The following is a 14853-nucleotide window of genomic DNA, read 5'->3' on the forward strand; positions in this document are numbered from 1 at the left end:
TAATGGAGCACATATGGAGGTAGTAATCTCAGGATTGCTACCTGAGCCACATGCCAGTGAGGGCAGGAGTAGGATGCTTGGGCGGATGAACACATGGCTGAGGAACTGGTGCAGGGGGCAGGGTTTCCAATTCTTGGATCATTGGGACCTCTTTTGGGGCAGGTGGGACCTGTACAAGAGAGACGGGTTACACCTAAACTACAAGGGGACCAATATACTTGCAGGGAGATTTGCTAGTGTTATTGGGGAGCATTTAAACTAAATTTGCAGGGGGATGGGAACCAGAGTGCCAGAGCAGATAGTGGAGCAGGGGTAAAAAGACAGGTTAGTTCAAGCAAAATCACAAATGGAAGGGTAGAGTGTGGTGGAAATAATTTTTTGAGGTGTGTCTATTTCAATGCCAGGAGTATTGTGGGGAAGGCAGATGAGCTGAAGGCGTGGATAGACACATGGAAATATGACATTATAGCCATTAGTGAAACTTGGCTACAGGAGGGGCAGGACTGGCAGCTCAATGTTCCAGGGTTCCAATGTTTCAGGTGGGATAGAGGCAGAGGGATAAAAGGTGGGGGGGTGGCACTGTTGGTCAGGGAAAATGTTACAGCGGTACTCAGGCAGGATAGATTAGGGAGCTTGTCTACAGAGGCCCTATGGGTGGAGCTGAGAAACAGGAAAGGTATGACCACATTAATGGGCTTGTGTTATAGACCACCCAATAGTCAGCAAGAATTGGAGGAGCAAATCAGCGGAGAGATAGCTGACAACTGCAAGAAACACAAAGTTGTGATAGTAGGGGATTTTAATTTTCCACATATAGATTGGGACTCGCATACTGTTAAAGGTTTAGATGGGGTAGAGTTTGTAAAATGTGTTCAGGAGAATTTTCTACATCAGTATATAGAGGTGCCAACTAGAGAGGATGTGATATTGGATCTCCTATTGGGAAATGAGTTAGGGCAGGTGATGGATGTGAGTGTGAGGGAACACTTTGGATCCTGTGATCATAATGCCATTAGTTTCAACCTGAGCATGGATAAGGATAGATCTGGTCCTCGGGTTGAAGTTCTGAACTGGAAAAAGGCCAAATTTGATGAAATGAGAAGGGATCTGGGAAGTGTGGATTGGCACAGGCTGTTCTCTGGTAAGGATGTAAATGGAAAGTGGGAGGCCTTCAAAGGAGAAATTTTGAGAGTGCAGAGTTTGTATGTTCCTGTCAGGATTAAAGGCAAAGTAAATAGGAATAAGGAACCTTGGTTCTCGAGGGAGATTGTAACACTGATTAAGAGGAAGAGAGAGTTGTATGAAATGTACAGGCAGCAAGGAACACATCAGATGCTCGAGGAGTATAAAAAGTGCAAGAAGCTACTTAAGAGGGGAATCAGGAGGGCTAAAAGAAGACATGAGATTGCTTTGGCAGACAGAGTGAAGGAAAATCCAAAGACCTTCTATAGATATGTTAGGAGCAAAAGGATAGTGAGGGATAAAATTGGTCCTCTTGAAGACCAGAGTGGTAGACTGTGTATGGAACCAAAAGAGATGGGGGAGATACTAAATGGTTTTTTTGCATCCGTATTTACTGAGGAAACGGGCATGGAGTCTACGGAAATAGGGCAAACTGGTAGGGAGGCCATGGAACCTCTCCAGATTAAAGGGGAGGAGGTGCTCGCTGTCTTGAGGCAAATCAGAGTGGATAAATCCCCAGGACCGGACAGGGTATTCCCACGGACCTTGAGGGAAGCTAGTGTTGAACTTGCAGGGGCCCTGGCAGACATATTTAAAATGTCAGTATTCACGGGGGAGGTGCCGGATAATTGGAGGGTGGCTCATGTTGTTCCGTTGTTTAAAAAAGGTTCCAAAAGAAATCCGGGAAATTATTGGCCAGTAAGTTTGACGTCGGTGGTGGGCAAGTTATTGGAAGGTGTGATAAGGGATAGGATCTACAAATATTTGGATAGACAGGGACTTATTAGGGAGAGTCAACATGGCTTTGTGCGTGGTAGGTCATGTTTGACCAATCTATTAGAGTTTTTCGAGGAGGTTACCAGGAAAGTGGATGAAGGGAAGGCGGTGGATGTTGTCTACCTGGATTTCAGCAAGGCCTTTGACAAGGTCCCTCATGGGAGGTTAGTTAGGAAGGTTCAGTCGCTAGGTATACATGGGGAGGTAGCAAATTGTATAAGACACTGGTTCAATGGAAGAACTTTCACCTGAAGAAGGGGCTTGCAGCTCCGAAAGCTTGTGTGGCTTTTGCTACCAAATAAACCTGGTGTTGTTAAACTTCTTTCAATGGAAGAAGCCAGAGAGTGGTTGTGGAGGATTGCTTCTTTGAGTGGAGGCCTGTGACTAGTGGTGTGCCGCAGGGATCGGTGTTGGGTCCATTGTTGTTTGTCATCTATATCAATGATCTGGATGATAATGTGGTAAATTGGATCAGCAAGTTTGCTGATGATACAAAGATTGGAGGTGTAGTGGACAGTGAGGAAGGTTTTCAAAGCTTGCAGAGGGATTTGGACCAACTAGAAAAATGGGCTGAAAAATGGCAAATGGAATTTAACGCAGACAAGTGTGAGATATTGCACTTTGGAAGGACAAACCAAAGAAGAACGTACAGGGTAAATGGTAGGACTCTGAAGAGTGCAGTTGAACAGAGGGATCTGGGAATACAGGTACAGAATTCCCTCAAAGTGACGTCACAGGTGGATAGGGTCGTAAAGAGTGCCTTTGGTACATTGGCCTTTATAAATCGGAGTATCGAGTATAAAAGTTGGAATGTTATGGTAAGGTTATATAAGGCATTGGTGAGGCCGAATTTGGAGTATTGTGTACAGTTTTGGTCACCTAGTTACAGGAAGGATGTAAATAAGATTGAAAGAGTGAAGAGAAGGTTCACAAGGATGTTGCCGGGACTTGAGAAGCTGAGTTACAGAGAGAGATTGAATAGGTTGGGACTTTATTCCCTGGAGCGTAGAAGATTGAGGGGCGATTTGATAGAGGTGTATAAGATTTTGATGGGTATAGATAGAGTGAATGCAAGCAGGCTTTTTCCGCTGAGGCTAGGGGAGAAAAAAACCAGAGGGCATGGGTTAAGGATGAAAGTAGAAAAGTTTAAAGGGAATATTAGGGGGGGCTTCTTCACGCAGAGAGTGGTGGGAGTGTGGAATGAGCTGCCGGATAAAGTGGTAAATGCGGGGTCACTTTTAACATTTAAGAAAAACTTGGACGGGTTCATGGATGAAAGGGGTGTGGAGGGATATGGTCCAAGTGCAGGTCAGTGGGACTAGGCATAAAATGGTTCGGCACAGACAAGAAGGGCCAAAGGCGTGTTTCTGAGCTGTAATTTTCTATGGTTCTATATCTAAGCAGACAGTGGGCCAGATTGACTAAGCTTCTATCATCAGCTTTCTCCATTTAGCTAAGATGTCCTGGAGCATGCAGGCTTCTGTACCCTCCTGTTACCCGGCAGCTGTCTACAAGAGCATGCATTGACTGGTTGACGTTGGTCACATATAATTATCGTGCATCCATGTGTCACCCATAGGTATTGTGAAGACAGGGAGAGAAAGCTTGTAGTTTATGGTCATGCAAGTGATTGGCAGTCAGATTTCTTTGGTAGCTTCCTGCTAAAAGAAATGAACTTGGTGAGAGAGGCATTGGAAAGAGTACAGAGCAGGATAATTCTTACATGTGGAGGGTGCAGGCAAGGTCATGGAATGTTAGGTGGGAAAGACAAGTTCAAGATGCTGATAGTCAGCACAGCACATGTATACGAGATGACATTGCTGTGCTTCTTTGCCCACCCAATGTCATTTTGTTCTTTGTGACTGGAACCAAGTCCTCCACAATGTGCTGCTTAAGTTGTGTCCATCATGACATTGTACTGGAGCTATTCTCCATCCACCTGTACAATGTTTGTGTTTAGTCCCTTATCTCTTCAAGATGAGATCAACCAAGACTTCAAACTTTTCTAACAGTTTTGTTACTATTAAAACAATATGGCCTAAATCTCCCTGTCCCACCGGAATCATTTGTCAATATGATGGACAAGCCAAAGGTGCGTTGACCTTGGGTGGGAATTTTGTGTCCCGGAGCGGGCAGGTGGGAATGAAAACTTCCATCCAATACATGCCTTTAGCTCAGCAGCAGAATTCAAAACACGGAATGGACAATTCTGCTTTGTCAACACCAAAAAGGCTAATTCTCCACCGACACATGGTAAAAGGTTAATAACCCACCTACTTCCTACATTGTGTTCTGGTTTGACTGGTGCACTGAGCCCTGGTCAGACACATGGATTGTCCCTTTTACCATTCTTGCTGACCAAAGTAACCTCTTTCAGTAATTTTTCACTCTCACTTTCCCACGGGTGCGCAGACAACAGTTGGTATTTATGATGGTTTCCCACCTCTCGAGGGCTCTTCATTTTCCAGCAATTCTGCATCACACTCGTTGAGTTTATTCAACCTTCCCAGAGTGCCCACCTAATCAGTAAGTTCCTTAAACCAAGCTCCTCTCCTTCAGCAGTTAATTTACGGCTCCTGCTCTGCCCAAGACCACAAGAAACTACAAAAGGTCGTGAATGTAGCCCAATCCATCACGCAAACCAGCCTCCCATCCACTGACTTTGTCTACACTTCCTACGACCTCGGCAAAGCAGCCAATATAATTAAGGACCCCACACACCCCGACATTCTCTCTTCCACCTTCTTCCGTCGGGAAAAAGATACAAAAGTCTGAGGTCACGTACCAACTGACACAAGAACAGCTTTTTCCCTGCTGCTGTCAGACTATTGAATGGACCTACTTTGCATTAAGCTTTCTTTCTCTACACCCTAGCTATGACTGTAACACTATATTCTGCACCCTCTTGTTTCCTTCTCTGTGAACGGTATGCTTTGTCTGCATAGCGTGCAAGAAACAATACTTTTCATTGTATACTAATACTAATCAATCAAATCAAATTATCCAGGCGAAGTCCAAAAAGCCTTCACAGTGCCACTCCAGAATGTTAAAAATGGTCTCCCAAATCTAGCCTTGTATTCCAGAGTCAGATTGACTTCAGTTATGCTGTCACTGCTGAGTCACCGCAAACTGGAAACTACTTCATGTCGATGCAAACGTGGCAGTGAAATAACCTCCGCAACTAGGGGCACAAGCTTGAATTTGTTGAAAAAGGAAGCAGCCAACTCGAGATTTTGTACCTATGTTTACTTGACTGTACCTCCAGCATGTAACTTTGCATTTTAATTTAAAGGAATTGATGCCAAAGCGGTGCTGCCCAAACTGAAGCAGCAACTTGAAGAAATGAGGCTGAAGGTGGAGTTTCTTGAGTTGGCAAAGAAGTATCTTGAGGTAATTTAATTGATCAAACTGCTATGAAAGAATAACTATTATATCAATCGGAACTAAACTTCTCATATAGTAATTATTTTGATCATCATTGTTTATAAAGTTATTATGGATTGTACACATGGAGTTTAGATCAGTATTAGCCAAGTATTACCAGTAGTATCACCATTTGTGTTCTTTCATTTACTGCAGAGCTCACATATCTCTGCTCACTCTCCTTAACCAAATGTACTTAATTATGAAGTCAGCATTTAACTGCCAGCAGCTAGGTGTGATGCACTTCAAATATCCTTATTTTATAAGTACCACCCCCTGAGATACAGGGCAACAGTTGTTCAGGTGTGGCTGATACATCCTGACTTCACACTAAGGAGTATAAAGCTCCTCAAATTCTCCTCACATTTCTCCTGCCCAAGGCGTGAGAGAGATGGACCCACAAGGTGGAAAACACCAGAGCATGTACCCAGGGGAAGCCTCTACTCTAGGGGGGCCTGTACCCTAGCAAGGCCAGTGCCCTAGTGGGCCAGTACCGCAGGGAGGCCTGTGCTCTAGTGGGGGCCTGTGTCAGTGTGCGTGGGACAGTGTGTCACAGCATGAGGAGCCATTGCTGTCACTGAGAGTGGGACAGTGTGTCGCAGTGTGGGTGGGACAGTGTGTCGCAGTGTGGGTGGGACAGTGTGTCGCAGTGTGGGTGGGACAGTGTGTCGCAGTGTGGGTGGGACAGTTTGTCACAGTGTGGGTGGGACAGTGTGTCACAGTGTGAGTGGGACAGTGTGTCGCAGTGTCAGTGGGACAGTGTGTCGCAGTGTGGGTGGGACAGTGTATCACAGTGTGGGTGGGACAGTGTGTCGCAGTGTGAGTGGGACAGTGTGTCGCAGTGTGGGTGGGACAGTGTGTCGCAGTGTCAGTGGGACAGTGTGTCGCAGTGTGGGTGGGACAGTGTATCACAGTGTGGGTGGGACAGTGTGTCGCAGTGTGGGTGGGACAGTGTGTCACAGTGTGGGTGGGACAGTGTGTCACAGTGTGGGTGGGACAGTGTGTCGCAGTGTCAGTGGGACAGTGTGTCGCAGTGTGGGTGGGACAGTGTATCACAGTGTGGGTGGGACAGTGTGTCGCAGTGTGAGTGGGACAGTGTGTCGCACTGTGGGTGGGACAGTGTGTCACAGTGTGGGTGGGACAGTGTGTCGCAGTGTGGGTGGGACAGTGTGTCGCAGTGTGAGGAGCCATTGCTGTCGCTGAGAGTGGGACAGTGTGTCGCAGTGTGGGTGGGACAGCGTGTCGCAGTGTGGGTGGGACAGTGTGTCGCAGTGTGGGTGGGACAGTGTGTCACAGTGTGAGTGGGACAGTGTGTCGCAGTGTCAGTGGGACAGTGTGTCGCAGTGTGGGTGGGACAGTGTATCACAGTGTGGGTGGGACAGTGTGTCGCAGTGTGGGTGGGACAGTGTGTCACAGTGTGGGTGGGACAGTGTGTCACAGTGTGAGTGGGACAGTGTGTCGCAGTGTCAGTGGGACAGTGTGTCGCAGTGTGGGTGGGACAGTGTATCACAGTGTGGGTGGGACAGTGTGTCGCAGTGTGAGTGGGACAGTGTGTCGCAGTGTGGGTGGGACAGTGTGTCGCAGTGTGGGTGGGACAGTGTGTCGCAGTGTGAGGAGCCATTGCTGTCGCTGAGAGTGGGACAGTGTGTCACAGTGTGGGTGGGACAGTGTGTCGCAGTGTGGGTGGGACAGTGTGTCGCAGTGTGGGTGGGACAGTGTGTCACAGTGTGGGTGGGACAGTGTGTCGCAGTGTGAGTGGGACAGTGTGTCGCAGTGTGGGTGGGACAGTGTGTCGCAGTGTGGGTGGGACAGTGTATCACAGTGTGAGTGGGACAGTGTGTCGCAGTGTGAGTGGGACAGTGTGTCGCAGTGTGGGTGGGACAGTGTGTCGCAGTGTGGGTGGGACAGTGTGTCGCAGTGTGGGTGGGACAGTGTGTCGCAGTGTGAGGAGCCATTGCTGTCGCTGAGAGTGGGACAGTGTGTCGCAGTGTGGGTGGGACAGCGTGTCGCAGTGTGACCGGAACAGCGTGTCGCGGTGTGGGTGGGACAGTGTGTCGCAGTGTGGGTGGGACAGTGTGTCGCGGTGTGAGTGGGACAGTGTGTCGCAGTGTGGGTGGGACAGTGTGTCACAGTGTGGGTGGGACAGTGTGTCGCAGTGTGAGTGGGACAGTGTGTCGCAGTGTGGGTGGGACAGTGTGTCGCAGTGTGGGTGGGACAGTGTGTCGCAGTGTGAGTGGGACAGTGTGTCGCAGTGTGAGTGGGACAGTGTGTCGCAGTGTGAGTGGGACAGTGTGTCGCAGTGTGGGTGGGACAGTGTGTCACAGTGTGGGTGGGACAGTGTGTCGCAGTGTGGGTGGGACAGTGTGTCGCAGTGTGTGTGGGACAGTGTGTCGCAGTGTGGGTGGGACTGTGTGTCACAGTGTGGGTGGGACAGTGTGTCGCAGTGTGAGTGGGACAGTGTGTCGCAGTGTGAGTGGGACAGTGTGTCGCAGTGTGGGTGGGACAGTGTGTCACAGTGTGGGTGGGACAGTGTGTCGCAGTGTGGGTGGGACAGCGTGTCGCAGTGAGTGGGACAGTGTGTCGCAGTGTGGGTGGGACAGTGTGTCGCAGTGTGAGTGGGACAGCGTGTCGCAGTGTGGGTGGGACAGCGTGTCGCAGTGTGGGTGGGACAGCGTGTCGCAGTGTGGGTGGGACAGCGTGTCGCAGTGTGGGTGGGACAGTGCGTCGCAGTGTGGGTGGGACAGCGTATCGCAGTGTGGGTGGGACAGTGCGTCGCAGTGTGGGTGGGACAGCGTGTCGCAGTGTGGGTGGGACAGTGCGTCGCAGTGTGGGTGGGACAGCGTGTCGCAGTGTGTGTGGGACAGCGTGTCACAGTGTGTGTCGCAGTGTGGGTGGGAAAGTGTGTCGCAGTGTGGGTGGGACAGCATGTCGCAGTGTGGGTGGGACAGCGTGTCGCAGTGTGGGTGGGACAGCGTGTCGCAGTGTGGGTGGGACAGCGTGTCGCAGTGTGGGTGGGACAGCGTGTCGCAGTGTGTGTGGGACAGCGTGTCACTGTGTGTGTGGGACAGCGTGTCACAGTGTGTGTCGCAGTGTGGGTGGGACAGTGCGTCGCAGTGTGTGTGGGACAGCGTGTCACAGTGTGTGTCGCAGTGTGGGTGGGACAGTGTGTCGCAGTGTGGGTGGGACAGTGTGTCGCAGTGTGAGTGGGACAGTGTGTCGCAGTGTGGGTGGGACTGTGTGTCGCAGTGTGGGTGCGACAGTGTGTCGCAGTGTGAGTGGGACAGTGTGTCGCAGTGTGAGTGGGACAGTGTGTCGCAGTGTGAGTGGGACAGTGTGTCGCAGTGTGGGTGGGACAGTGTGTCGCAGTGTGGGTGGGACAGTGTGTCGCAGTGTGAGGAGCCATTGCTGTCGCTGAGAGTGGGACAGTGTGTCACAGTGTGGGTGGGACAGTGTGTCGCAGTGTGGGTGGGACAGTGTGTCGCAGTGTGGGTGGGACAGTGTGTCACAGTGTGGGTGGGACAGTGTGTCGCAGTGTGAGTGGGACAGTGTGTCGCAGTGTGGGTGGGACAGTGTGTCGCAGTGTGGGTGGGACAGTGTGTCGCAGTGTGGGTGGGACAGTGTGTCGCAGTGTGGGTGGGACAGTGTGTCGCAGTGTGGGTGGGACAGTGTGTCGCAGTGTGAGTGGGACAGTGTGTCGCAGTGTGGGTGGGACAGTGTGTCGCAGTGTGGGTGGGACAGCGTGTCGCAGTGTGGGTGGGACAGTGTGTCGCAGTGTCAGTGGGACAGTGTGTCGCAGTGTGGGTGGGACAGTGTATCACAGTGTGGGTGGGACAGTGTGTCGCAGTGTGAGTGGGACAGTGTGTCGCAGTGTGGGTGGGACAGTGTGTCGCAGTGTGGGTGGGACAGTGTATCGCAGTGTGGGTGGGACAGTGTGTCGCAGTGTGAGGAGCCATTGCTGTCGCTGAGAGTGGGACAGTGTGTCGCAGTGTGGGTGGGACAGCGTGTCGCAGTGTGGGTGGGACAGTGTGTCACAGTGTGAGTGGGACAGTGTGTCGCAGTGTCAGTGGGACAGTGTGTCGCAGTGTGAGTGGGACAGTGTGTCGCAGTGTGGGTGGGACAGTGTGTCGCGGTGTGAGTGGGACAGTGTGTCGCAGTGTGAGTGGGACAGTGTGTCGCAGTGTGAGTGGGACAGTGTGTAGCAGTGTGGGTGGGACAGTGTGTCACAGTGTGGGTGGGACAGTGTGTCGCAGTGTGGGTGGGACAGAGTGTCGCAGTGAGTGGGACAGTGTGTCGCAGTGTGGGTGGGACAGTGTGTCGCAGTGTGAGTGGGACAGCGTGTCGCAGTGTGGGTGGGACAGTGTGTCGCAGTGTGAGGAGCCATTGCTGTCGCTGAGAGTGGGACAGCGTGTCACAGTGTGGGAGGGACAGTGTGTCGCAGTGTGGGTGGGACAGTGTGTCGCAGTGTGAGGAGCCATTGCTGTCGCTGAGAGTGGGACAGTGTGTCACAGTGTGGGTGGGACAGTGTGTCGCAGTGTGGGTGGGACAGTGTGTCACGGTGTGAGTGGGACAGTGTGTCGCAGTGTGAGTGGGACAGTGTGTCGCAGTGTGAGTGGGACAGTGTGTCGCAGTGTGAGTGGGACAGTGTGTCGCAGTGTGGGTGGGACAGTGTGTCGCGGTGTGAGTGGGACAGTGTGTCGCAGTGTGAGTGGGACAGTGTGTCGCAGTGTGAGTGGGACAGCGTGTCGCAGTGTGGGTGGGACAGCGTGTCGCAGTGTGAGTGGGACAGTGTGTCGCAGTGTGAGAGGGACAGTGTGTCACAGTGTGGGTGGGACAGTGTGTCGCAGTGTGGGTGGGACAGCGTGTCACAGTGAGTGGGACAGTGTGTCGCAGTGTGGGTGGGACAGTGTGTCGCAGTGTGAGTGGGACAGCGGGTCGCAGTGTGGGTGGGACAGTGTGTCGCAGTGTGAGTGGGACAGCGGGTCGCAGTGTGGGTGGGACAGTGCGTCGCAGTGTGGTTGGGACAGTGCGTCGCAGTGTGGGTGGGACAGCGTGTCGCAGTGTGGGTGGGACAGCATGTCGCAGTGTGGGTGGGACAGTGCGTCGCAGTGTGGGTGGGACAGTGCGTCGCAGTGTGGGTGGGACAGCGTGTCGCAGTGTGGGTGGGACAGTGCGTCGCAGTGTGGGTGGGACAGAGTGTCGCAGTGTGGGTGGGACAGCGTGTCACAGTGTGTGTCGCAGTGTGGGTGGGACAGTGTGTCACAGTGTGGGTGGGACAGTGTGTCACAGTGTGGGTGGGACAGCGTGTCGCGGTGTGAGTGGGACAGTGTGTCGGAGTGACCGGGACGGCGTGTCACAGTGTGTGTCGCAGTGAGTGGGACAGCGTGTCGCAGTGTGAGTGGGACAGTATGTCGCAGTGTGGGTGGGACAGTGTGTCGCAGTGTGGGTGGGACAGTGTGTCGCAGTGTGGGTGGGACAGTGTGTCGCAGTGTGGGTGGGACAGTGTGTCGCAGTGTGAGGAGCCATTGCTGTCGCTGAGAGTGGGACAGTGTGTCGCAGTGTGGGTGGGACAGTGTGTCGCAGTGTGGGTGGGACAGTGTGTCGCAGTGTGGGTGGGACAGAGTGTCACAGTGTGAGTGGGACAGTGTGTCGCAGTGTGAGTGGGACAGTGTGTCGCAGTGTGGGTGGGACAGTGTATCACAGTGTGGGTGGGACAGTGTGTCGCAGTGTGGGTGGGACAGTGTGTCGCTGTGTGGGTGGGACAGTGTGTCACAGTGTGGGTAGGACAGTGTGTCACAGTGTGAGTGGGACAGTGTGTCGCAGTGTCAGTGGGACAGTGTGTCGCAGTGTGGGTGGGACAGTGTATCACAGTGTGGGTGGGACAGTGTGTCGCAGTGTGAGTGGGACAGTGTGTCGCAGTGTGGGTGGGACAGTGTGTCGCAGTGTGGGTGGGACAGTGTGTCGCAGTGTGGGTGGGACAGTGTGTCGCAGTGTGGGTGGGACAGTGTGTCGCAGTGTGAGGAGCCATTGCTGTCGCTGAGAGTGGGACAGTGTGTCACAGTGTGGGTGGGACAGTGTGTCGCAGTGTGGGTGGGACAGTGTGTCGCAGTGTGGGTGGGACAGTGTGTCACAGTGTGAGTTGTACAGTGTGTCGCAGTGTCAGTGGGACAGTGTGTCGCAGTGTGGGTGGGACAGTGTATCACAGTGTGGGTGGGACAGTGTGTCGCAGTGTGGGTGGGACAGTGTGTCGCAGTGTGAGTGGGACAGTGTGTCACAGTGTGGGTGGGACAGCGTGTCGCAGTGTGACCGGAACAGCGTGTCGCGGTGTGGGTGGGACAGCGTGTCGCAGTGTGGGTGGGACAGCGTGTCACAGTGTGTGTCGCAGTGTGGGTGGGACAGTGTGTCACAGTGTGGGTGGGACAGTGTGTCACAGTGTGGGTGGGACAGCGTGTCGCGGTGTGAGTGGGACAGTGTGTCGGAGTGACCGGGACGGCGTGTCACAGTGTGTGTCGCAGTGAGTGGGACAGCGTGTCGCAGTGTGAGTGGGACAGTATGTCGCAGTGTGGGTGGGACAGTGTGTCGCAGTGTGGGTGGGACAGTGTGTCGCAGTGTGGGTGGGACAGTGTGTCGCAGTGTGGGTGGGACAGTGTGTCGCAGTGTGAGGAGCCATTGCTGTCGCTGAGAGTGGGACAGTGTGTCGCAGTGTGGGTGGGACAGTGTGTCGCAGTGTGGGTGGGACAGTGTGTCGCAGTGTGGGTGGGACAGAGTGTCACAGTGTGAGTGGGACAGTGTGTCGCAGTGTGAGTGGGACAGTGTGTCGCAGTGTGGGTGGGACAGTGTATCACAGTGTGGGTGGGACAGTGTGTCGCAGTGTGGGTGGGACAGTGTGTCGCTGTGTGGGTGGGACAGTGTGTCACAGTGTGGGTAGGACAGTGTGTCACAGTGTGAGTGGGACAGTGTGTCGCAGTGTCAGTGGGACAGTGTGTCGCAGTGTGGGTGGGACAGTGTATCACAGTGTGGGTGGGACAGTGTGTCGCAGTGTGAGTGGGACAGTGTGTCGCAGTGTGGGTGGGACAGTGTGTCGCAGTGTGGGTGGGACAGTGTGTCGCAGTGTGGGTGGGACAGTGTGTCGCAGTGTGGGTGGGACAGTGTGTCGCAGTGTGAGGAGCCATTGCTGTCGCTGAGAGTGGGACAGTGTGTCACAGTGTGGGTGGGACAGTGTGTCGCAGTGTGGGTGGGACAGTGTGTCGCAGTGTGGGTGGGACAGTGTGTCACAGTGTGAGTTGTACAGTGTGTCGCAGTGTCAGTGGGACAGTGTGTCGCAGTGTGGGTGGGACAGTGTATCACAGTGTGGGTGGGACAGTGTGTCGCAGTGTGGGTGGGACAGTGTGTCGCAGTGTGAGTGGGACAGTGTGTCACAGTGTGGGTGGGACAGCGTGTCGCAGTGTGACCGGAACAGCGTGTCGCGGTGTGGGTGGGACAGTGTGTCGCAGTGTGGGTGGGACAGTGTGTCGCGGTGTGAGTGGGACAGTGTGTCGCAGTGTGGGTGGGACAGTGTGTCACAGTGTGGGTGGGACAGTGTGTCGCAGTGTGAGTGGGACAGTGTGTCGCAGTGTGGGTGGGACAGTGTGTCGCAGTGTGGGTGGGACAGTGCGTCGCAGTGTGAGTGGGACAGTGTGTCGCAGTGTGAGTGGGACAGTGTGTCGCAGTGTGAGTGGGACAGTGTGTCGCAGTGTGGGTGGGACAGTGTGTCACAGTGTGGGTGGGACAGTGTGTCGCAGTGTGGGTGGGACAGTGTGTCGCAGTGTGTGTGGGACAGTGTGTCGCAGTGTGGGTGGGACTGTGTGTCACAGTGTGGGTGGGACAGTGTGTCGCAGTGTGAGTGGGACAGTGTGTCGCAGTGTGAGTGGGACAGTGTGTCGCAGTGTGGGTGGGACAGTGTGTCACAGTGTGGGTGGGACAGTGTGTCGCAGTGTGGGTGGGACAGCGTGTCGCAGTGAGTGGGACAGTGTGTCGCAGTGTGGGTGGGACAGTGTGTCGCAGTGTGAGTGGGACAGCGTGTCGCAGTGTGGGTGGGACAGCGTGTCGCAGTGTGGGTGGGACAGCGTGTCGCAGTGTGGGTGGGACAGCGTGTCGCAGTGTGGGTGGGACAGTGCGTCGCAGTGTGGGTGGGACAGCGTATCGCAGTGTGGGTGGGACAGTGCGTCGCAGTGTGGGTGGGACAGCGTGTCGCAGTGTGGGTGGGACAGTGTGTCACAGTGTGGGTGGGACAGTGTGTCGCAGTGTGAGTGGGACAGCGTGTCGCAGTGTGGGTGGGACAGTGCGTCGCAGTGTGAGTGGGACAGCGTGTCGCAGTGTGGGTGGGACAGCGTGTCGCAGTGTGGGTGGGACAGCGTGTCGCAGTGTGGGTGGGACAGCGTGTCGCAGTGTGGGTGGGACAGTGCGTCGCAGTGTGGGTGGGACAGCGTATCGCAGTGTGGGTGGGACAGTGCGTCGCAGTGTGGGTGGGACAGCGTGTCGCAGTGTGGGTGGGACAGCGTGTCGCAGTGTGTGTGGGACAGCGTGTCACAGTGTGTGTCGCAGTGTGGGTGGGAAAGTGTGTCGCAGTGTGGGTGGGACAGCGTGTCACAGTGTGGGTGGGACAGCGTGTCGCAGTGTGGGTGGGACAGTGTGTCGCAGTGTGGGTGGGACAGTGTGTCGCAGTGTGGGTGGGACAGTGTGTCGCAGTGTGAGGAGCCATTGCTGTCGCTGAGAGTGGGACAGTGTGTCGCAGTGTGGGTGGGACAGTGTGTCGCAGTGTGGGTGGGACAGTGTGTCGCAGTGTGGGTGGGACAGAGTGTCACAGTGTGAGTGGGACAGTGTGTCGCAGTGTGAGTGGGACAGTGTGTCGCAGTGTGGGTGGGACAGTGTATCACAGTGTGGGTGGGACAGTGTGTCGCAGTGTGGGTGGGACAGTGTGTCGCTGTGTGGGTGGGACAGTGTGTCACAGTGTGGGTAGGACAGTGTGTCACAGTGTGAGTGGGACAGTGTGTCGCAGTGTCAGTGGGACAGTGTGTCGCAGTGTGGGTGGGACAGTGTATCACAGTGTGGGTGGGACAGTGTGTCGCAGTGTGAGTGGGACAGTGTGTCGCAGTGTGGGTGGGACAGTGTGTCGCAGTGTGGGTGGGACAGTGTGTCGCAGTGTGGGTGGGACAGTGTGTCGCAGTGTGGGTGGGACAGTGTGTCGCAGTGTGAGGAGCCATTGCTGTCGCTGAGAGTGGGACAGTGTGTCACAGTGTGGGTGGGACAGTGTGTCGCAGTGTGGGTGGGACAGTGTGTCGCAGTGTGGGTGGGACAGTGTGTCACAGTGTGAGTTGTACAGTGTGTCGCAGTGTCAGTGGGACAGTGTGTCGCAGTGTGGGTGGGACAGTGTATCACAGTGTGGGTGGGACAGTGTGTCGCAGTGTGGGTGGGACAGTGTGTCGCAGTGTGAGT

At 54.3% G+C, this 14853-nt stretch overlaps 1 protein-coding gene across 1 annotated transcript in view; it reads left to right on the forward strand.

The window, feature by feature from the left end:
* kndc1 (kinase non-catalytic C-lobe domain containing 1) overlaps positions 1–14853 on the forward strand; it is a 207437-nt gene that overhangs the window by 141404 nt on the left and 51180 nt on the right. The window contains exon 22 of the mRNA XM_078222911.1: positions 5252–5349. Coding sequence (XP_078079037.1) covers positions 5252–5349 — 98 coding nt within the window. The remainder of the gene's footprint in view (positions 1–5251; positions 5350–14853) is intronic.

This window comes from Mustelus asterias, chromosome 11, assembly GCF_964213995.1.
Source record: "Mustelus asterias chromosome 11, sMusAst1.hap1.1, whole genome shotgun sequence".
Lineage (NCBI taxonomy): Eukaryota > Metazoa > Chordata > Chondrichthyes > Carcharhiniformes > Triakidae > Mustelus > Mustelus asterias.